The 24995-nt window shown below is 38.0% G+C and overlaps 1 protein-coding gene across 1 annotated transcript in view; it reads left to right on the top strand.

Annotated features, from left to right (window-relative positions):
- LOC126188355 (titin) overlaps window positions 1–24995 on the top strand; it is a 516411-nt gene that overhangs the window by 441375 nt on the left and 50041 nt on the right. The window contains exons 104-113 of the mRNA XM_049929953.1: window positions 969–1148; window positions 2074–2330; window positions 5706–5818; window positions 9818–9974; window positions 15117–15383; window positions 15543–15657; window positions 15841–15995; window positions 16966–17123; window positions 22343–22478; window positions 22780–22921. Coding sequence (XP_049785910.1) covers window positions 969–1148; window positions 2074–2330; window positions 5706–5818; window positions 9818–9974; window positions 15117–15383; window positions 15543–15657; window positions 15841–15995; window positions 16966–17123; window positions 22343–22478; window positions 22780–22921 — 1680 coding nt within the window. The remainder of the gene's footprint in view (window positions 1–968; window positions 1149–2073; window positions 2331–5705; window positions 5819–9817; window positions 9975–15116; window positions 15384–15542; window positions 15658–15840; window positions 15996–16965; window positions 17124–22342; window positions 22479–22779; window positions 22922–24995) is intronic.

Genomic DNA, 24995 nt, shown 5'->3' on the forward strand with positions numbered 1-24995 from the left:
AAATATGCTGTTAGTCTACAAAAGTAGTTGTTTACAAAACTCTCATGCAGCCCTTCCTGGCATATTGCTCAAGTGTGTGGGATACATATTAAATCTCAAGGGAGAGTATCATAGGGATGCTGCAATATTTAGAGTAGCAGATGCTTGAAGATAGGCATCAGTTTTTCCACATGAGTGTACTTACTAAGTTTCAGGAAACAGCATTTAGTAAGAAACCCAAAAATAAACTACAAATCCCTATGTATCAGTCCCATAAGAACAACAAAGACAAGATTAGACTAATAATGGTATTCATAGGGGCAGTTAAGCAGCTATTCTCTCTATGCTCTATATGAAATGGAACGGGAAGAAATCACAGTATGTGGTACAGTGAGAAGAGATCTCTGCCATGTTCTCCATAATCATTTGCAAAGTATGGGTTATTTTGATGTATGTTCATACAGATTTGTTAGGAAAATTAGGTAGTTTGTTGCACAGAATAAATTCATCATTTAGGAGATGGTTATCAGCTAATCTAAGACGTTTCATTTCGAGTTGGTAATTTCTGTTGTGTCGTGTATTGTACCTGTGTATATCTTTAGCTCACAAGGCTGAGCAATTACTCTTTAAGCACATAAATTTCTCATAGACATGTAGTGCATTTGCCGTAACTATATTTAGTTCTCTAAACTTATCTTTGTAGTGTATCTTGGCATTTTGTAGCCCTAAATACAGTTTGGTTTTCTTGTAACTACTGATATTTGAACATTTAGCTGTCTTATCCCAAAAAACACCTATTTATTTCTTTCATATGTGAATTTTGATACAAATTTACATTTATGATCAGCTAAAGTAAAACTTTCAAAGTATAAGAATTGTTGCTAATTAGTCAAAAGGTGAATGACGGAGTAAGAAATAATTTTGATGATAAGTAGAAGGGGAAAAAGTACTTCTTAACTAATGTTTAGTTATATTCCCTCTGTTTACAGGAACAATAGACCACTGAAACCATCACCAAACCTAACTTTATCATTTGATGGGACCACATCTTCTTTGGAAATTCAGAATGTGGATTCAGAAGTTGATGCTGGAAACTACAAATGTGTAGCCAAAAATCGTGCAGGAATCACATCTCATGGAGCAAGAGTTTCAGTCGATGTTCCGGAAGTGTGAGTAGTGTTAATATGTTTCTCAGTAATTTCTCATCTCCTTGTATTATGCACATACACTAGCCTCATAAAATATACTTCAGGATTCCTGTACCAGATTTAATTAAGATAAGTAATTCATACATGAATAGCCATTTAAACGTTTGCTGTTATTGTAAATAATTGTTAATAGACTCTTGTGTACTCTGATGCATTAAAGTTCTTAAATTATGGGAAAAATTACAGAACAGTACTTATTTTCAAGAGGCAAAATATTTAGCACTATTGATAGATGAGTATAAAAAATACATGATACCATCCTAGCTTCCAGAACTACTAGTTTCTTCCTTGTGGAGGGGAGAGGGATAGACTGGGGAAGGCTGGAAAGGAAGAGTAGGTCACTCAGAACACAGTACAAGAGAGACCATCCTCTGGTGAGGACAAGGGGAGATCCTAGCTTCCAGAACTACTAGTTTCTTCCTTGTGGAGGGGAGAGGGATAGACTGGGGAAGGCTGGAAAGGAAGAGTAGGTCACTCAGAACACAGTACAAGAGAAACCATCCTCTGGTGAGGACAAGGGGAGATCCTAGCTTCCAGAACTACTAGTTTCTTCCTTGTGGAGGGGAGAGGGATAGACTGGGGAAGGCTGGAAAGGAAGAGTAGGTCACTCAGAACACAGTACAAGAGAGACCATCCTCTGGTGAGGACAAGGGGAGATGGAGATCAAGGGGAATGGTGTTAGGGAGTAGGAGGTCAGAGGTATTACAATTATAAGCACTGTGGCAGCTACAACCAAGAGTTGATGCAGACCGAGTTAGAAGTAAGTATTGTAAATGTGTCACGTATTTATCAGGCTAAATTTGTGTGTCATGTACATTTTTAGATATTAAATAAAAAGCTTCATAAACAAGATTCCAATTGCAATTCAACATATTATTTTTTTCAGCACATTTGTAAGGAAACTGCAGGAAATTACTGAAGTTGAGGAACGAGAATCTCTGGTACTGGAATGTGAAACTTCACACACAGTGTCGACACACTGGTTCCATGAGAATCATGAGCTCAGTGGAATGGACCACCGAGTGGTGGTGCAAGAGGGCCGTATTCATCGTTTGCTTATAAAGAACTGCACATCGCGAGATGCCGGTGTGTACCAGTGTCGGGTGAGGGATCAAGTGACGGAGGGCCATGTTACAGTCCACGGTTAGTAAAACAGTTAAATATGTTGTTCTGAGTGGAATCTTTACTCTCTGTATCTATACAGATTTGTGGCTTATGTGAGCAGGTACAAGTTCCTTCAGTGATTATAGAATTAATGGACTGGAAATTAAATTATTTTTGTTCATAACTTCCTATGAACTGTAATTTTGATAGGATGTCATACAAAATTTTTACCCCCATCTTATCACTTTGTTTTTTGCTGTTACTCATTTCCTCTAATTACCTACGTCTACACTTTATGACCCACCTTAAGGTGTGTAGTGGAAGGTACTGCTGGTACCACTACCATTTTCCCCCTTCCTGCCCCATTTGCGAAAGGTGCACAGGGAGAAAGAAACTTCCTTATGAGCTCTAACCTTTCAAATGTGCTCTAATGTCTTTCTTGTTGCGGTTATTGTGTGAGACTTTTCTCAGAGTATGAACTCTTGGAATTTCAAGGGTAAATGTCCTCATGACAGATGATTCCTTTTGTGTGTGTCTGCCACTGAAGTTTGTTGAGCATTTGTTGTGCAAAAACGTGCCACTCTTTGTTGGATCTTCTTTATGTATTCTGTTAATCCAACTTGGCAAGCATCCATGAACAATACTCAGTAACTGGTCTTTTTAGTGTTTTGCCAGCTATTTCTTTCAGTTATGGTTTACAGTTTCTTAATTACTTTCCAACAAATCTCAACCGGGCCTCAGCTTTTCCTACAATTAATTTTATGTGTTCATTAAACTGTATTTTGGTCCTAACAGTTACTCTCATATGTCTTATAATTTTTTTTTACCAGTGGTTTATCATTAATAGCATAATTGTTGAGTAATTGGGATCTTCACCTATTTCTGCGCAGAATGTTGCGTTGATTTATGTCTAGGATTAACTACCAGTGCCACACTAATCATTGATCCTCTCGAGGTCTTTCGGCATGTCACTACAGTCTTTTGGCATTGCAACCTTCCTACAGGCAATATCATTATCTCTGAACAACCTTGTAGAGCCTCTGATGCTGTCCACCAGATCATTTGTGTATTAAAAGTCACCTCTTTAAGCATACCAGTTAACTAGGTTAAGACATCAAATGTTTTTAGGGCATTTTTTTAAAATCCCCATTGTACCTGTTAATTTAGGTTATTGTGATTTCCATAAATTGAATAAGAGAAATGATAGGATGGTAACTTGAATAAATATGTGACAGAATCCTTCCTACATCCTCTCCAATTGAGGCAGAGTTGCTTCTCTAATGACATAAATGTCAGATTGTAAACCTTAACATTTCTCCTTTCTTTCATTTACCCCATATGTTCTTCCAGCTCATGTTACATCTGTTAAGTGGAATTTGCTCTGCAGCACGTGCTTGGTCCCCATGCAGCTGATATTAACTGTCTCCAGTGAGTTTTTCTGCCCCCCCCCCCTTTTGTTGCCTGGTTCTTGCAATTCCACTCCCCTCTATTTGTTTTCTCTCTTTAATTATATATGTATTTATTTTTCTGATTCTTCTCTCTTTCTGTTTTATTTTTTTGTTGTGATCTCTTTGTGGTTTATTCTCAGTTTGCTCCCACTATTAGCATCAGATTTCATGTTCTTAAAACTCACAAGTTGTTGGAATTTTATTGTTTCTCCGCATTATATATTTTCCATCTGTTTTCTTTATCTTTTACTGTATGAAAGAAATGGAGCATTCTGAAGCACATAAATCTATGAGTTGTCTTACTGGTATGACTTAACTGGTAGACTTTCGTTAGATTCTTTTTGAACTCTACAAAATTTTTGGTTTAGTGTGGTTAGAGTTGAATCCTCTGTCTTGTGATCCAAAATCAGTAACTGGCTATATATATATATGCCTTTACAAATGTCTGCTTGTGTCTGTGTATGTGTGGATGGATATGTGTGTGTGTGCGAGTGTATACCTGTCCTTTTTTCCCCCTAAGGTAAGTCTTTCCGCTCCCGGGATTGGAATGACTCCTTACCCTCTCCCTTAAAACCCATATCCTTTTGTCTTTCCTTCTCCTTCCCTCTTTCCTGACGAGGCAACCATTGGTTGCGAAAGCTAGAATTTTGTGTGTATGTTTGTGTTTGTTTGTGTCTCTATCGACCTGCCAGCGCTTTTGTTTGGTAAGTTTCATCATCTTTCTTTTTATATATATATATATATATTGTGTCTGTATATGTGTGGATGGATATGTGTGTGTGTGCGAGTGTATACCCGTCCTTTTTTCCCCCTAAGGTAAGTCTTTCCGCTCCCGGGACTGGAATGACTCCTTACCCTCTCCCTTAAAGCCCACATCCTTTCGTCTTTCCCTCTCCTTCCCTCTTTCCTGATGAGGCAACAGTTTGTTGCGAAAGCTTGGATTTTGTGTGTATGTTTGTGTTCATTTGTGTGTCTGTCAACCTGCCAGCACTTTCATTTGGTAAGTCACATCATCTTTGTTTTAGGTATATTTTTCCTTCGTGGAATGTTTCCTTCTATTATAACTATATATATATATATATATTTAAAAAGAAAGATGATGAGACTTACCAAACAAAAGCGCTGGCAGGTCGATAGACACACAAACAAACACAAACATACACACAAAATCTAGCTTTCGCAACCAATGGTTGCCTCGTCAGGAAAGAGGGAAGGAGAGGGAAAGACAAAAGGATTTGGGTTTTAAGGGAGAGGGTAAGGAGTCATTCCAATCCCGGGAGCGGAAAGACTTACCTTAGGGGGAAAAAAGGACAGGTATACACTCGCACACACACACATATCCATCCTCATATACACAGACACAAGCAGACATTTGTAAAGGCTGCTTGTGTCTGTGTATATGAGGATGGATATGTGTGTGTGTGCGAGTGTATACCTGTCCTTTTTTCCCCCTAAGGTAAGTCTTTCCGCTCCCGGGATTGGAATGACTCCTTACCCTCTCCCTTAAAACCCAAATCCTTTTGTCTTTCCCTCTCCTTCCCTCTTTCCTGATGAGGCAACCATTGGTTGCGAAAGCTAGATTTTGTGTGTATGTTTGTGTTTGTTTGTGTGTCTATCGACCTGCCAGCGCTTTTGTTTGGTAAGTCTCATCATCTTTCTTTTTATATATATATATATATATATATATATATATTTTGTCATTTTATACAACAGCATGCGCAATTCATGTTAAAAAACCATATTACCCCATGTCACTTCACTGCCACCATGTAATTTGAATGTGTAAGACAGCTGCTCCAGAAGTCACAAGAATTGGCATTAGATTGGAACCATAAGTGCTGACTCTTCACACATGAAAATGTCAGGTTATATTTATTTGTGTGTCATTGTACACATATTGTAATTGTTATCATTGCTGGAAAATTAAAATGAAACTTCATGCAGTACTTTCTTCTTTCCATTACAGACAAAAAACCTGAGTTTTTGCGGAAGTTACAAGATTTCGAAGTGAAAGAAAGGGAAAGTGCTATATTGGAAGTTGAAATCACATCAGAAACAGCAGATGTAACATGGCACAAAGTAAGGGAATTTTGACTAGTTGCATTTATGGTGCTTGTATAGTATTGGTTTCAGTTGTTGAAATGTATATGTTTTTTTTTGTTCAGATAACATGTGATATTTAGTATTTAAGATTTGTAATATTTTTTCTCAAGCATTGACATTGATCTATTATGGGCCCTGTGAATAACTTTTTGCGGACTGTGTGAAAAACTTTTTGGGATTTCAGTTATCTGTAGGGAATGTGTCACTTCACTCTCCCACTTCCTGCTTCCACACTGCCCCCCCTCCCAGGATTCCCCTAAGTGAGTCTAGTGTTAGTCATTCTGAAGATGTATGTGATTGATTTGATCCTTTGCTTTCTGAAATATTCAGACACTCAGATTAAATATTTTGCTGGTAATATCTAACTCAAGAGTACTTTCTAATTGTAGATATTTTTCATTGGGTAAAATACCATCTCCATGTTTCTGGCCCTTTCACAGCTTGCAGTTTTGTCTTGTATATTCATTGGTATTATGCCACAGAGATACATAAACAGACCAACCTCATCTAGTCAACCATTCTTTGTGGAGACAGATTTTGGGCTTTTGTTAAAATACAAATACATTCATGTTCAGAAAAACAGAACACTTTGAAAACCTGGCGATATGATGTTCATATTCACAGGGCATGTACATTAGTATATTCTGCAGTAATGATGAGCATTTGAACCATGTTAGCTCATGGGTTCAAGGTCGACACCAATGTTGTTCCACAACACTACAAACCAATAAAATATGCCTGCTGCTCTCAAAGGTAATGGATCAGTGTGAATGAGCAGACATGCAGGATGCCTTGCTGATGTATGCATGAACCATATCACCAAATTGGTGATTTTGCAAGAGGACATGTGTTGTTGGCACAAGGGAATGTGATCAATCCATCTGGGAAATTGCTGCTCGTGTTGGATGAAGTGTTTCTGCAGAGTAACAGGTGTGTGGAGAATAGTTCACAGAAGGCCATAGAACACGAAAATATGGGTCAGGTTGCACCTCCCAGACTACCTCCCGAGAAGATCGACACCTCATCCAAATGGCATTGCAGTATAGATCTGCATCCTCCTCAGCTCTGGCCCGACAGTGGAACAATGTAGCACATTGTTCAGCATCACCGGTGACAGTCTGTCATCATTTATTATGGCATAGATTATGGGTGCATTGTCCACTTTCGTGCCTGTCTTTGACAAATGTGCAGAAGCATGCTACATGGCAATGGTGTATGGAATGATGTCACTGGAGACAGGATTGGCATCAGATAGTGTTTTCAGACAAATCCATGTTCTGTTTGTTTGAAAATGATGGCCACATTTTGGTTCACCACAGACAGAGGGCATGGCATCACTGTGGCAGCATTTGCACAAGATGTACAGCACCATCTTGAGGCCTCATGATGTGACATGCTATTGGGTACAACCACAAATCACAGTTGGTGCATGTCCAAGGCACTGTAAGCCATGTGACCTACGTGAATGACATCCTGCGACCCATAGCCATACCATTTCTGCACAGTGCTGCATATGCCATTTTTCTGCAAGGCAATGCATGACCACATGTTGCTGCAAAAACAAGTGCCTTCTTGGTGTCACAGGATGTCGATCTTTTGCCCTGGCCCTCCAGATCACCAGACTTGTCGCAAATCAAAACTGTGGGTGTATAGTGAAACAACGGGTGCAGTGCTGTGATCCTGAACTTTGGAACCAGGTAAATACAGCATGGATGGCTATACCACAGGCCACCACTAATGCCTTATATGTGTCAATGTCATCGTGCATGGAATAAGTTATCAGGGCCCATGGTGGGCCCTGTGCCTACTAGGCAACAGACACATGTTGAAACAAAGTGAATGAAAAGTTGATGATTTCTTCAGGATATACTAATGTAAATGAACATCCTGTCTCTAGTCATTCCACTTTTCCTAAACATGATTCTACAAATGCCAGTGTTGTACATTATCTTCCTAAACGATGTACAGGACAATTCAAAATGTATAGAACAGTTACATATTGTTATAACTATTTAATTCAAGATGATACACTGATAAGGTTTACAGAGAAAATAAAAGAAGGTTCAAAATTTCAGTTGACATCCAAGCACAGTGAATCGAAAGCTGGTACAGTTTTAAATCAACTGTTGGATTGATCATAGCCAACATGATGACAGTGTGTTCTGCTCATGGCCACCTAGATCTCTAGATCTGACTTCTGTGGAATTACTTTTTATTGTGTTATGTGAAAGACTTTATGTTTCTAATTCACATATGTCAGTGACTCCACATATGCTTCACAGTGTATTGCATGAAATGGATTATAGTTAAGATATTGCTGTTTGATAAAGGGGCTTGTATAGATTGCCTATAAAGTATGGTGTGCACTTTTTTCCCATGACACTAGAACAGCAAAAGGGGACAAAAGATACCTTTAAACTTTTACTTCTGCAATATTGAATTCCATTTTTAATTTATTTCTTTCAAACTTCGTGACATTTCCTTATTTCTTCAAATTTTGACTGTAGTGTACCATTATTTGCTGTATCTTCACAATTCCATATAAATTCTTGAAGTATTCCTATAGCAGTGGGAGGGATCAATTGAACCCTGAAGTAGCTCACATTTAGCATACTGCTGTCCTCATAATTGTAAAGGTAACTGTGTTGCATTTTTCTCTGGTCAACAACTGCTGCCTTGAATGATGATAGATGCTTTGTCAGCAAGATTTCCACACTGGACATTGTAATGTAACTTTCAGTTGTTTTTTGTGTGTTGCTGCTGCTGTGACTCATCACTGAGATAATTTTTTTTTAGTATGATAACATGTGTTTTCAATTATGCTGCACCAGTGTTACTAATGAAGAGATTTTGCATGTTATGGAGTACTCAGATATTGAATTAGAGAGTGACTCATTGGAACCAGATGTTAATTTTCTGGCAGAGACAACTGATTATGAATTTAGCAAAACTGAGAATGAGTTATCATTAGTAGATGTCCTCCATCTCATTTCTTCCTACAACAATTTCAAGACTCAGCTGTTACAACAGTGAAGATCACAGCTAGAAACGAAATGGAATGGAATACAAGGTCACTAAGAAGCCCTTGAAGAGGAGCTGTTTTGAACATCCTCAAGGCAACAAGAGGACTCACTGCATATGCTTGCCACCCAGTCGATGGCTCTATCATCAGTGCCTTCTGACTTCGTTTTGCTGAATCAGTGCTGTGTGTCATAAAAAGAAGCTGAGCATCAAATGCTCAGAATTAAATGAAGAACACTCTTTGCAGTCTGCATTTGGAGGAATTGGAGGCAGTGATTGCTGTCATTTACACCAGATGTGCCATTTGGGTTAGAAGTGTTCCTTTGGATGACCTTTGCTTATGTTCTTGGTGGCCTAATCACATCAGGGATAAAATGACAAGAGACAGAGTCTGCAAACTTATTAGATTCCTCTGCTTTGTTAAAAATTTATCCCAAGCTGAATACATTTCTGATGACAAGTTGTCTCTTGTTTCTGAATGGTGGAACAAGATTGGGCAAAACTGCCCCCAGTGTTACTGCCCTGGTGAAAATATCACAACTGATGAGCAGCTACTTCCAAGAAAAGCAAGATGCAGGTTTACCCAGTTTTTGCCAAACAAACCTGACAAATACAGACTCAAGTTTTGGGAGGTCTGTATTTTAATCAACAAAAAATTTTTATGACTTGAGCGGTACCTGCTGTGTTACCTATTGAACTTGGGATAATTCAGTAGTGTCTACTTTCAATATCATTAAAACTCAGTTCTTTACTTTGCAATGCTACAGCCAGTGTCATATGATTCTGTTTTATTTTTGCATCTAGAAATACATCATTGTTAACTCTATGAATGAGTGGCATTCATTTTGTTATTACTCAGTTTCAGTTTGTTTGGCTGATTGTAGTTTCTGTAGGTGCATAGATAGTTGCGCTGGAGGTATGAATAACCATTAATTTCTGCTTGTGATCTTTCAGGATGGTGAACAACTGACAGACACAAGTGATAAATTTGTATTTGAGAAGCAAGGAACAGTACGCAAGTTACTGATTCGAGGTGTGTCTGTCCACGATGAAGGCGAGTACACATGTGCCCTTGGAGAACAAGAGTGTACTGCAGAAGTCTCTGTTGTTGGTACGTACTAAAATATACAGTTTTAAATAACATACTCAGAGTTTTTCATAACTCTGAACTGATATGTTAAAAATTAATGCTGTAGTTATTCCCACTACATTTTATTTCCTAGGTTGACAAATCCTGTGTCACATGCTCATGTTCCACCATACCTATTTGTAAACAGTTTCACTCCAAGGTTATGCACATAGTTGTTTTTAATTTCTTACAACCAGTCCTTCACTAATTTTATAGAGCATTTGATATTGTCCATATTGTTGTACATTAACAACTAGTATTCAGAAAACCAAGTTTGTAAAAGAAGCCACTTGATAGTAGTTACAAATTATTCGATATAAGAGGTAAAAATCTCAGTTAAATGTAAGATAAAGCTTTTGACCTCATTTATTTGCTTGTCTGGAGTGATAAATAGGAGCAGGACTCTATCTCAACAAAAAATGAAAGTATTAGTGTCATTGCTGTATACCACTTGGTATTTAATTTTCATATGGAAAAAAGTTATAACATGCTTTAAAACAATGTATCCAATAAGTGTGGAAGATATCTTATGGGGATTGGCAAGAGAAAAAGAAGATTTTTATTCATTTTTGGTGCTAAGTTCATGAATATAAGGGAATTGTTTTTAAATCTTGTCACTTATGTGAATAATTGAAAGCAATTGTAATTGTCCTAAATGCTGAATTTTTAGACATACATATCTGGCTGGGCAACTTGAGTCTGGGAGTTGTTTTGAAAAAGACAGTGGCACAGGTCTACATGTTGATAAGTTGTATGGAGAAGAATCAGTGACAAAAATGCAAGGAAATGTTATGACTGGAACAAGTACTAATATGGTGAACCTGGATGGAATAAAACCAGTCTGATGTAATCTGTGTTCTAATCAAAATAAGTAAGATCTAAGAAACTTTTGAATTCACTGTATTTGGAAATTACACAAGAAACAGTGGAAATAAATGAGATCTCCTGTTTAGAGACAGTATAAGAAAATGTCAAACAATAGAAACTCCAGGTAGGAATATCAACAATGTTGGAAAAGATAGATTGTTACTTACTGTGAAGAAGACACGAGCTGCCAGAGATGGCGGTTGTGTGTGCGTGAGGTGTGCTTGCTTGGGTGTGTGGACCGTATGTGTTTCTCTTTTTCTGATGAAGGCCGTGGCTGAAAGCTTTGTGTAAGAGTCTTTTAGTTGCGCCTGTCTGCAACTTAATGTGTGTTCTTTATGGTAAGTAGCAATCTGTCTTTCCCTACATTGTTGATAATAAAACATCAGTCAATAAAGAATGGCATCAGAAGAGACTGGCTGGGGTACATAACTTCTTAATTTTTGAAATATGAATTTTTTTAGAAAAAGTAAAACATTTGTTAAAAAGAGGACAACAACGGCTTCAGATGAGCTCTACTAGTCTATAAATCTATGTATAAGAACATTAGGATAGTCCCAGCTTGCTCTGTTACAGACAGACATTAAAAATTTAAGAGCAAGACAGTGTATGATTTGATAATGTAAGCAGCTACAAGATTAAAAGTTGTAAAAAAGACAAATAGTGAATTACATGAATGACTCATTATAAAGAATATTAGCTACCAGACGTGGTCTATGTTACCAGACACAGAAGACAGCATGGGTGAAGGGAAATTTGAGAGTATTCAAACCTGGTGACTGTTCATAGAACCAGGGCACCAAACAACATCAAATGGCCTATAATTGTTGTAGGCACACATATGAGGGGCGTTTGAAAAGTCCATGCAAAAATAAAAACTACTTACGTGTTTAGGGTAAACCTTTTTTATTTTTCAGCATAGTCTCCTTTTAGACTTATACACTTCATCCAACGCTGTTATAATTTGTTGATCCTTTCTGAATAATAGGAATTGTCCAAGTCTGCAAAATAGTTATTAGTCACTGCAATCACCTCCTCGTTTGAATAAAATCTTTGTCCCGCCAGCCATTTCTTCAAATTGGGGAACAAATAGTAGTCCGAGGGAGCCAAGTCTGGAGAGTATGGGGGATGAAAAACAAGTTGGAATCCTATTTCCATTAATTTTGTGACCACAACTGCTGAGGTGTGTGCTGGTGCATTATCATGATGGAAAAGGACTTTTTTGCAGTCCAGTCACTGGCATTTTTCTTGCAGCTCAGTTTTCAAACAGTCCGATAACGTTGGATAATATGCACCTGTAATAGTTTTACCCTTCTCCAGATAGTCAATGAGGATTATCCCTTGCAAATCCCAAAAGACAGTCACCATAAACCTTTCCGGCCGAAGGACTGGTCTTCACCTTTTTTGGTACAGATTCTCCCTTGGTAACCCATTGTTTAGATTGTTGTTTGGTCTCAGGAGTGTAGTAATGTATCCATGTTTCATCCACAATGACGAAATGATGCTTAAAGTCCTGCAGATTCTTGCTGAACAGCTGCAAACCATCCTTGCAACACTTTACACGATTCCATTTCTGGTCAAGGGTGAGCATTCGTCGAATCCATCTTGCAGATAGCTTTCTCATGTCCAAATGTTTATGCAAAATATTATGTATCCATTCTTTCTAGATGCCCACAGCACTAGCAGTCTCATGCACCTTAACTCTTCTGTCATCCATCACCATTCCATGGATTTTGTCAATGATTTTTGGAGTCATCACCTCCACAGGGGGTCCAGAATGTTCAGCATCAATTGTGCCCATACAGCCACTCTGAAAATTTTGAAACCACTTATAAACTGTTCCAATCAAAGGTGCAGAGTTACAGTAATGTTTATAAAGCTTCTCTTTTGTCCTCTGACGCATTTTGCCTTTCATAAAGTAATGTTTAATCACCAAATGAAATTCTTCTTCGTCCATTTTTTGACTTCCTTGATTCACACGAATGCCAAACACAAAGAAATAGACCAATATGGCTGAAACTTGGTGTGCGTTCTTTCCAAAGATGCTACTAACTAAACATGACCTCAATATGTGGTGGTGGTGCATCTCTCAGACTTTGCATGGACTTTTCAATCGCCTCTCATAAAATAGACTATAGCAGTGTGATGATATTTAATTGTTATTATACTCTGTTCATCATAAGAATAAACCTGGTGTAAACAAATGCAAATGCAATGATTGGTCAGAAGCCATAGCAACATATGCTGGTGTTGTTACGCTCTTGGAAGTAGGTTACTATGCTCTGTTCATCACAAGAATAAACCTGATGTAAACAAATGCAAATGCAATGATTGGTCAGAAGCTGCAGCACACATACACTGGTGTTGTTACACTCTTGGAAGTAGGTCCTGGTTATGTATTAGATATATTATTACTAAGTTACATTAAATGAAACTTTAAGATATTTTAATGTATTAACAGCCATCAATGCTTTTCTTAATCATGCTTTAGCTTTGTAGTTGTTATTTCAAAAATAACTGTTGTGCTCTGATTATTACACTGTTAATACGCAGTATGAAAATGACTGAGGCTGCTGCCTATTCCATAGTGAAACACACGTGTGGAACACAGTTAAAAAGATTTACAGAAAAAATCAGCTTTGGAGTTTTCCAATGGACTGTATTTGTTACAGTTGAAACACACACACACACACACACACACACACATAAGATGTATAGCAGGGTTGGTAGTGCTGTAGCTTGGTAACCCACTACGGTTCATGGATCGCTGATTCATCTCTCACTGTAGTCACCTTTCTTTCTTTTTTCTTTTCTTTTTCATTCAATCTGAAGCATGCAAATCTCATAATTGTATAATTCATGATCATTTTTTGTGAATAATGATGTCTTCTTCTTTCTAATTACATATTGCAAACGAAATTCCTGTTTTCATTTCAGATATAAATTCTTAATTATCAATATCTTGCAGAAGACTGTTGATAAAGGTTGCTAAAATTAAGCAAACTTAACAATTTAATGTTTTAGGACACAAAAGGACAAACCAAATACCGTTTATTTGGACTGTGTTCAGTGTTTTATGCCACAGATGTAGTCTCACATGAACCAGAGTGATAAGTGTTGTAGAAATATAAAAAACAATCATTTTCACAGCATTGAGCATACAATACAAATGCTGCATTTTTATATTTGCCACTGTACCATTCAGAAGTAGAGGGTAGGAGGAGTCGGGGCAGACTGAGGAGAAGGTACCTGGATTCAGTTAAGAATGATTTTGAAGTAATAGGTTTAACATCAGAAGAGGCACCAATGTTAGCACTGAATAGGAGATCGTGGAGGAATTTTATAAGGGGGCTATGCTCCAGACTGAACGCTGAAAGGCATAATCAGTCTTAAATGATGATGATGACTGTACCATTACAATATGAACCCCACATAACTGATCTGGAGTCAAGGTAAGGAATCAGAAAACTCACTCAGAAAAATTACCCTGTGCATAAGTTATGAGTTTTTGTCACTCTTGTTTGTGATTAGAATACTGTGTTACATGAGAATGAGAGCATTTTATGGTTCCTGTATGGTCAGCTAAGAAATGTGTGATAGTGCTGGAGTTTTGCCAAATATTATTTCAGTCTCTTTAAAAATTAAATGACATCCAAAGCTATGTTGTTTCTTTGCTTGTGTCTTTTCACATCTGAACTGCTATTGCTCATATCATTACAGGTTAGTTGGACTAGCTGGCTGGCCAGTGCTGTCCAAGTTTAATGCTATGGTAAAGCTGTTGTCCCACATTATAGCTCTGTGTATGTAATACATCATAAAATGTGTCCTTATGATCTTACTTGACTGTACTGGATACAGCTTACTTCCACCCCATGTGAAACAAAATTAATTGAGATTCAAGCAAACATGGAAGACTACATGGCATAATGTTTACATCAGGTTCTTTTCTTGTGGTGAACAGAGAAAAGTGTGCAGAATTAGCCTCTCACAGCATCTTCTCACTGTTAATGTATAACTTAATTACTTTCAAATCATTGAAGTTTCTCCTTCATGTAAATAGACCAATAATGTTATGCCAATTTTTGCATTGTAAACTACCTAGGTGAACTTCTACGCAAACAAATGTCTCAAGCAATTTTTGCTTAACCTGGTGTGGATGATAGGCCTCTCCCTTGAATTCCAGTTGCTTACAAAATGGATATAATTGTCAAGGTAAATTAAACATCAAATGATTAAATATGTATAACTGATTAATTACAGAACTTCCACCAGAGATAACTACTAAGATGCAGGATGTGACTGTTGCGAAGGGTGAGAAAGCAACATTTGAAATAGAGCTAACAAAGGGAGATGCCCTTGTCCGATGGTTTAAAGATGGCAAGGAGCTGCAATTTTCTGAACATGTGCAACTGTCCATTGATGGAAAGAGGCAGCGCCTGAAAGTGTACAATTCTGAACTTAAGGATGCAGGTGTTTACTCTTGCGAAGTTGGTGAACAGACATCTTCAGCACGACTAACTGTTGAAGGTACAAATAATATGAAATTTTATTTGAGAGTTATATTTTAATAGACTGCATGCAAAACAGTTTACTTCTATTAATGTTTGTGGATTTGGTCATCTCTTTCACAATAAATCATTTATTTACTTATTTATTTCATTATTAATTATTTTTCATGCATTACAGAGCCAGCTGTGCAGTTCCTTAAGAAACTGCCAGATGTGACATTAATTCCTCTAAACTTGGATGCTACATTCACTGTAGAACTGTCACGATCTGATGTTAATGTGAAATGGTTGATGTAAGTAATAAATCTTCCAGTAGATGTGTTACTGCTTTAAAATTTGCTATGGTGATCTACAAAATGATCTGCTTATGATGATGTTTGTGAGACGTTGTATACCTACCATTTACCAGCATCACACCAGATTATTTTAATAAACAGAAATGGAGTTGAATATTGAAAATTGTGTTCCTCCTTTAGGAAAGGCAAAGAAATAAAATCATCTGAGCGGTACCAAATAACCTCAGAGGGATCTGTGAAGAAATTAGTTGTAAAGAATGTTACCATTGAGGATCAAGCAGACTATAGCTGTGTTGCTTTGAATGTAAAATCAACATCAAAACTTAAAGTTGAAAGTAAGTAAATACTTTTTATGCATGTACCACAAGATCAACGTGTGTGTGTATGTGTGTGTGTGTGTGTGTGAGAGAGAGAGAGTGAGTTCTCGCATCATCACTTTCCTTCTTCCACAAGTTCTGTACAGCTTTTAGAGATATGACTTACAAAGAATCACTAAACTGAACACAGCTGTCTGTAGTAAATAATTTAGAAGTAAAGGAGTGAAAGTCATAGACAGGCACACTGAAAAAATGGAAAGTTTGCTAGGTTTTGGATGAATCCTTTAAAGAGCTAAGAGTACACATAGGCACACACTTATGAAGGGCTTGTTTCAATAGTGGTACTAGTCCATTTTTGTTAATTCTGAGATACAGAGTCCTAAAGTTAAATGAACACTGAAAAATCTGCAGTTGAGATACCTGAAATATTCAAGTAAGGCACACTGATTGGCAGATTGTAGGAGAAAAGAGAAACTTGCTGTCTGTGAACAACCTGCATAAGCACAAATGTTTCAGAAAGAAGAAGAAGAAAAAATAACTAATGAAGAGGTACAGAATCAAATTGGAGAGAAAAGAAATTTATGCTACAAACTAGACTAAAAGATGAGATTAGCTAACATGGCACATAATGAGACATGGGTGTGATGATGGAGGAGTGTGTGTGTCTGTGCAGGGGGAATCTAAACTGTGTAGGGGAAACTGAACTTTGTTGCAGTAAGCAGGTTCAAATAGATATAGGTTGACATAGTTATGCAGTGCTGTAGAGGTTTTGAGAGGATAGTGTAGTGTGGAGAGCTCCACCACAAAAGTCTTCAGCTGAGAACAACGACATCAACAATTTGTATGTTCATTCAGATCATATATATTTGTAAGCTTAAGTTTGTTTAATATGCTCTTTCTGCTTTAAGTGTAATATTAATTTGTTCACATTGATACAGATAGCTTGTGTAATAATTATATTGTAATTTGCCTTGTTTCCTATTTTTAGTAATTGAAACAGCACCAAGGATTAACATCGAATCTCTTACAAAAGAATATCGAGTTAAAAAAGGAGATGATGTAACTATTGAGGTGAAATTCACTGCAGCTCCTCCACCACAGGATGAATGGTTCATCAATGGCAAACTTGTCAAGAAATCGCCAAGGGTATGTTATAAGTTCATTATTATTCAGGCCATATTGCAGATGGAAGTTGATGGCAATTTTAAAAACTCTTGTGTTATATATTTTCTCGTATTTTTCTTAATAACTTGTAATAATCGAAGAATTGTAGGAAGGATGGTTTAGAATGAATTTTCAGTTTATTAGGTAGCAACAATGAGTTTCCAAACATCCACATCTGTCATAATGCATTCTTTCAAAGTTCCTGTTAATCTTCAGTCTTTTAAATACTTGATTCCACATATGATTAGCATATAATAAGTGGTTCTTGGTGTTTCCCTGTCCTCTTAGAAAAATTTTGAAGCCACTGTAAGTCCTCTCAAATCATACTTACCTGATGAACAGATAATGCTACAGTATTTCTATAATTACTTCGTAAATGCTTTCCATGTTATTACTCCTCATCAACTAGAGGGCAGTCTCATATCATGTAAAATATCATTCAGAATACTTTCCTACCTGTGTTTCTTTAAAACATTGGCTCCAGTGTATTTCACATTTCAAAAAATTTATGCTAATGTTACAGTTATTTTTCAATACCACTCATTTTTGGACGTTATCAGATGAGCATAAGATGACACATCAGTAATATTTAGTCTAAAAAATCTGTTAGAGAGAACACTGTACTGTTTGCATTAACAGCAACAACAAACACAATTAACTTAGACTAGCATACAACCCAGTGGTAGCACAGTGACTGCCTTGTAGATGTAATCTATTATTGTATCTTTCCATCCTTGTTTCACACAAATTTTTGTGATGCAGTGCTGAAAAAATAGAATTAAAGAATTTTGTGAAACACAGTTACTGTTGGATCAATTATAGGAAAGTTTTCCATAAAATGGTTGGAATGTTCTTACTCAGCTAGGAGTGCAGAGATGTTTACTGGGGAATACTAGGAAAGGCACGAAAACAAGCAAGTAGATCAGGAACTGACTGGAAAAGAAATGATAATAATGACCATAGGGAAAATGAAATGGGCAGTGGGGGAGGGGGTATGTAGACAGATGAATATATGGTAGATGGATCAAGGAGGTACTTTGCCGAATACTGAGAGATAAGAACAGACTCAGATGGCACCCTAATGGAACATGAGTGATATCTGACATTTATCCATTCATTATTTTCCGTAGATCCATTCATAAATGTGGAACAAGTCAAAATATTCATTGACAAAAGAGAAAAAACTCATGGCAGTTTTATTCTGTACACCATTATTAACAGTACACTATCCCACTACTGTACACTAAAACATTGTTTTATTTTGTGGCCACATTTTTTGCCAGTTTTGGTGTGCTTTCTGCCAGTTTCAGTATTTTTCTACTGGTTTACCTATATTTTGCCCATTTCGGTATTAGTCCCTCACACATTATTTTTGAAATATTGTAGTTCCTTAATTTGCCTTATTTCATTGTTTTTCAGTGGCATGTGGAAAATGAAAGTAAACCAGTCTGTTACATTATATATATTGAAATCAAAATGCACATTTATTTGCATTTTATTATTATTATTACAGGATTAATCAATACAAAGATTAATTAATAACAACATCTTGTTGTATATCTGTTATCCTCCGCCAAGCTTCTTTATCCAGTGCATCTTCCTTGTCAATGCTGCAATGTTCCATTGCTTTATTTATGTGGTCTGTCCAAGAGTGTCGTGGTCTTCCACGGATACATCTGCTCGGTGGTTTCCATTCATAAACCTTCTTTGGCCACTGATGATCTGGCATTCTCATCATATGTCTGTACCATTTTAATGATTTTCTTTCAATTCTATCTATCACTGTATCATTTGCTTTCATTCTAGCTCTTACTTCATCATTAGTTTTCCTTTCAATTCTTGATATTCTGGCACTCCTATGCAAATAATCCATTTCTACAGCTATTAGTCTTCTTTTGAGATCTGCATTTTTAAGATCCATAGTTCTGATCCATAACATAGCACTGAGTCAACGTTATCTTACCTACTCTTTTCTTATCGCTGTTGGACATACACGTATCCCACCAAAAAGAATTCATACACTCTAACACTTTACTGCTTTGCTGTATTCTATATTTTATTTCTGTATGGCGCAAACCATTTTTATCAATATGTGCCCTGAGATATTTAAATTTCTCTAAGGGTCTCATAACTGCTTTGTCATTCAAATTTAGCATCACTATTTGCCGCCAGATACTCTGTTTTTGTTACTCATTGTTACTCATTTGTAGTTCCCATCTGTCATATTCCTGATATAATTGTCATATCATGAACTCAAGGTCATAATCATCTTGTGCTGTAATATCTTGATCTTCAGCAATTTGCATTATTAAAAAAATAAATCATGTATGGTGAAACCACTAAACATGATTAGTTAAAGAAAAAATAACTGTGCAAACATGCTCAATGGGGGACAGATCCGGAGATCTTGCTGGCCAGGGTAGTTGACTTACACCTTCTAGAGCACGTTGGGTGGCACGGGATACATGCGGACGTGCATTGTTCTGTTGGAACAGCAAGTTCCCTTGCCGGTCTAGGAATGGTAGAACGATGTGTTCGATGACGGTTTGGATGTACCGTGCACTATTCAGTGTCCCCTCGACGATCACCAGTGGTGTACGGCCAGTGTAGGAGATTGCTCCCCACACCATGATGCCGGGTGTTGGCCCTGTGTGCCTTTGTCGTATGCAGTCCTGATTGTGGCGCTCACCTGCACGGCGCCAAACACGCATACGACCATCATTGGCACCAAGGCAGAAGCGACTCTCATCGCTGAAGACGACACGTCTCCATTCGTCCCTCCATTCACGCCTGTCGCGACACCGCTGGAGGCGGGCTGCACGATGTTGGGGCGTGAGCGGAAGACGGCCTAACGGTGTGCGGGACCGTAGCCCAGCTTCATGGAGACGGTTGCGAATGGTCCTCGCCGATACCCCAGGAGCAACAGTGTCCCTAATTTGCTGGGAAGTGGCGGTGCGGTCCCCTACGGCACTGCGTAGGATCCTACGGTCTTGGCGTGCATCCGTGCATTGCTGCGGTCCGGTCCCAGGTCGACGGGCACGTGCACCTTCCGCCGACCACTGGCGACAACATCGATGTACTGTGGAGACCTCACGCCCCACGTGTTGAGCAATTCGGCGGTACGTCCACCCGGCCTCCCGCATGCCCACTATACGCCCTCGCTCAAAGTCCGTCAACTGCACATACGGTTCACGTCCACGCTGTCGCGGCATGCTACCAGTGTTAAAGACTGCGATGGAGCTCTGTATGCCACGGCAAACTGGCTGACACTGACGGCGGCGGTGCACAAATGCTGCGCAGCTAGCGCCATTCGAAGGCCAACACGGCGGCTCCTGGTGTGTCCGCTGTGCCGTGCGTGTGATCATTGCTTGTACAGCCCTCTCGCAGTGTCCGGAGCAAGTATGGTGGGTCTGACACACCGGTGTCAATGTGTTCTTTTTTCCATTTCCAGGAGTGTATGTTGAAAATTTTTCAAAAGAAAGCATTGTCATAACTTCAAAGTTCTCTTCTGAGACGTTATGTGACTGATTTTTCAGCACTTCACTGTAGTGTCAAAACAGCCACCCAGGGTCCAAAACTGAATATGGAAGACAAACTGCCTTCTGCCCAGTTAGAGACATTTGACAATATTCCACACATCATGCTGGCATAAAAAGTTGCTTTCCACCAAATCTTGAAATGATTTGTTTTCCATCAAGCTATCTTACATGGCCGAGATTTGCCATTCTAGTTATATATAACATACTGTTTGCCATTTCAGGATTAATAAAGTTTATTATCATCCCATGGTTGAAAAGAAAACTAAGAGATGTGAACACAGATTACATGTAAATCTACATTCAACTCTGCAAACCACTTGAAGTGCATGACAAAAGGTACATCCCACATACCAGTTATTATGGCTTTATCCCATTCCATTCATGTGTGGAATGCTGGAAGAATGATGATTGAACACCTCTGGGCATACTGTAATTAGTCTAATTTGATCTTTACAGTCCATGTGGGAGCAGTACATAGAGGGTCATTGTATGTTCCTCGATTCATCATTTAAAGTTTGTACATGAAACTTTGTGAGTAGGCTTTCTCAGGATAGTTTGCCTCTATCTTCAAGTATCTGACAGTTTCTTTTTTTTTTCCAGCATCTCCATGAAACTCCCTCATGGCTATATAAACCTGTGACCATACAATCTGTCCATCTTTATATATTGTTCAGTATCCCCTGTTAGTCTTGACACGGGTCCCACATACTTGAGCAACATTGTTGTAGGAAACGTACAAGAGTTTTGTAAAGAATTTCCTTTGCAGGCTGATTGCATTTCCCAGTATTCTACAATGAACTGTTGTCTGCCAACTGCTTTATCTGTGACTGAGCCATTTGATAATTCCATTCCATATACCTAAAATTTATTACACCAATGTATTTTTATGATTTGACCAGTTCCAACTGTGCCTCACTTATATTGTTTTTTAGTTTTATGAAGTGCAAAATTTTACATTTCTGAACATTTAAAGCAAGTTCCAAATCTTTGCACCATTTTCAAATTTTATAAGGACCATACTGAATATTTAGCAGCTTTTCTCATATAGTACTTCATTATAGATAACTGCATTACTAGCAAAAAGTCCTGAGTTATTATTAATATTGTTTGCAAGGTCATTAGTATACAAAATAAAAAGAAAGGGTCACAACTTACTTCCCTGGAGCATACCTAAAGTTACTTCTACAACTGTCAATGATTTTCCACCCAAAGTAACATGCCACATCCTCCCTACCAAGAAATCCTCAGTCCAGTCTTAAATTGTTAGCCTAATTTGAAGGTGTAACACACTGCGTTTCAGTGTTTCCTTCGCCTTTGACTAAATCGGCCATCCTGTCATATTTATGTTTACTTATGCCCTTAGTGGATGCAGACATTTTGTACCCTATGCCATGACCAGTGCTTCTGTGGATTAGTAATATCTTTAATTTTAAAGATTTGGCTTCATGCACACTAGCATCTCTTGTGGATGCCGGTCAGTTATCATCTGACAATGGCGTAATAAGCCGAAAGTAGGTTCATAATAAACAAATATTAGTGCAAAAAAAGCAATTTGCTTGCTTTTCAAGCTTAATGATAATTTATTATTTGATGTAATGAAGCAGTTGCATGAACCAACAAATGAATAAAATATTTGTGACTCACTTCTGCTAATTATTTCAGATTATACAAACACTGACTGAGAATTCTGCAACTCTGACCATTAAGAAAGCTGAAGAAACAGATGCTGCAAGCTATACTGTTAAATTATCCAACAGGCAAGGGGAAGCTTCAGCAGAGATGACCCTCATTCTAATGGGTAATTTTTCTTTGATTTAAATGAAACCATAATTAGTGCTTTTCACATGACCAATTTCATTTTGTAGTTTTTATGTTACAGTCATAACAGGATAGAACTCTTCTAGTAATCCAATTAAGTGATTAGAAGGAAATACTTCTGTGTAAACATAGATGTGCTTTGAATCTCTAATATTCTTGTACAAAATACAATTTGTGTTTAAATATCTAAGGTCGAGGAACAAAGTAAGAAGACTTTTCTGACAGCAGAAAATTATGACTGCCTTATTTATTAACATAATAAATACGTTCATATGTTACAGAGCCACCATCAGAGCCAGGCATCCCAGAAGTTATTGAAGTCACTGACCAGACCATTACACTTCACTGGAAGCCTCCAGAATTTGATGGACATTCTCCTATTACAAACTATGTTCTGGAATATCATGACAAGACTGATTTCACGTAAGTAGTTTCACTGAAATCTCCTCTCGACTTGTAATTTACTATATAAAGTCAAGAAATAAGTTTATTCAAGTCTTCTAAACTGAAACAAAACAATGAATCATGGATCAAGAACCTTTATTCACCATAAATCTTTTCACTTTGATATGGGTTTCGTCAATGTGATACAAGATAAAGTATATACAATACACAGTAGTACAATGTATAGCATTAAATATTAGTTCTTCAAAGTTTATGCAGTACATAATAATACAATTAAAAGTAACAGTTTTTAAAATGTAATATAATAATCTGGCAAATCAAAGTATTCTTTAATATTATAAAAAGGGTGATCTGTTAACCAGTTGTGCCACTTATATTTAAAACTAATTATATCCATGGTTCGAGCAAAGATGAAGACCTAAGCTGTAGGGCAAACGAATCTGCTCCAGTCCTGAATCCCTGAACCATTACACCAATAACCTGAAAACAGCTTTCGCATCCCGCAATTACCCTCCCGACCTGGTACAGAAGCAAATAGTTAGAGCCACTTCCTCATTCCCTCAAACCCAGAACCTCCCACAGAAGAACCCCAAAAGTGCCCCACTTGTGACAGGATACTTTCCGGGACTGGATCAGACTCTGAATGTGGCTTTCCAGCAGGGATGCGACTTCCTCAAATCCTGTCCTGAAATGAGATCCATCCTTCATGAAATTCTCCCCACTCCACCAAGAGTGTCTTTCCGCTGTCCACTTAACCTTCGTAACCTCTTGGTTCGTCCCTATGAAATCCCCAAACCACCTTCCCTACCCTCTGGCTCTTACCCTTGTAACCGCCCCCGGTGTAAGACCTGTCCCATGAACCCTCCCACCACCACCTACTCCAGTCCTGTAACCCGGAAGGTGTACATGATCAAAAGCAGAGCCACATGTGAAAGCACCCACGTGATTTACCAACTGACATGCCTACACTGTGAAGCCTTCTATGTGGGAGTGACCAGCAACAAACTGTCCATTTGCATGAACGGACACAGGCAGACAGTGTGTCTGTGTATATGCGGATGGATATGTGTGTGTGTGCGAGTGTATACCTGTCCTTTTTTCCCCCTAAGGTAAGTCTTTCCGCTCCCGGGATTGGAATGACTCCTTACCCTCTCCCTTAAAACCCAAATCCTTTTGTCTTTCCCTCTCCTTCCCTCTTTCCTGACGAGGCAACCATTGGTTGCGAAAGCTAGAATTTTGTGTGTATGTTTGTGTTTGTTTGTGTGTCTATTGACCTGCCAGTGCTTTTGTTTGGTAAGTCTCATCATCTTTCTTTTTAGATATATTTTTCCCACGTGGAATGTTTCCCTCTATTATATATATATATATATATCTAAAAACAAAGTAGATGTGACTTACCAAATGAAAGTGCTGGCAGGTCGACAGACACACATACGAACACAAACATACACACAAAATTCAAGCTTTCGCAACAAACTGTTGCCTCATCAGGAAAGAGGGAAGGAGAGGGAAAGACGAAAGGATGTGGGTTTTAAGGGAGAGGGTAAGGAGTCATTCCAGTCCCGGGAGCGGAAAGACTTACCTTAGGGGGAAAAAAGGACGGGTATACACTCGCACACACACACATATCCATCCACACAGATGTCTGCTTGTGTCTGTATATGTGTGGATGGATATGTGTGTGTGTGCGAGTGTGTACCCGTCCTTTTTTCCCCCTAAGATAAGTCTTTCCGCTCCCGGGACTGGAATGACTCCTTACCCTCTCCCTTAAAACTCACATCCTTTCGTCTTTCCCTCTCCTTCCCTCTTTCCTGATGAGGCAACAGTTTGTTGCGAAAGCTTGAATTTTGTGTGTATGTTTGTGTTCGTTTGTGTGTCTGTCGACCTGCCAGCACTTTCATTTGGTAAGTCACATCTACTTTGTTTTTAGATATATTTTTCCTTCGTGGAATGTTTCCTTCTATTATAACTATATATATATATATATATATATATATATATATATATATATATATATATATATATATATATATATATATATATATATATATAATAGAAGGAAACATTCCACATAGGAAAAATATACCTAAAA

Source organism: Schistocerca cancellata, chromosome 5 (genome assembly GCF_023864275.1).
Source record: "Schistocerca cancellata isolate TAMUIC-IGC-003103 chromosome 5, iqSchCanc2.1, whole genome shotgun sequence".
NCBI classification, from domain to species: Eukaryota; Metazoa; Arthropoda; class Insecta; order Orthoptera; family Acrididae; genus Schistocerca; species Schistocerca cancellata.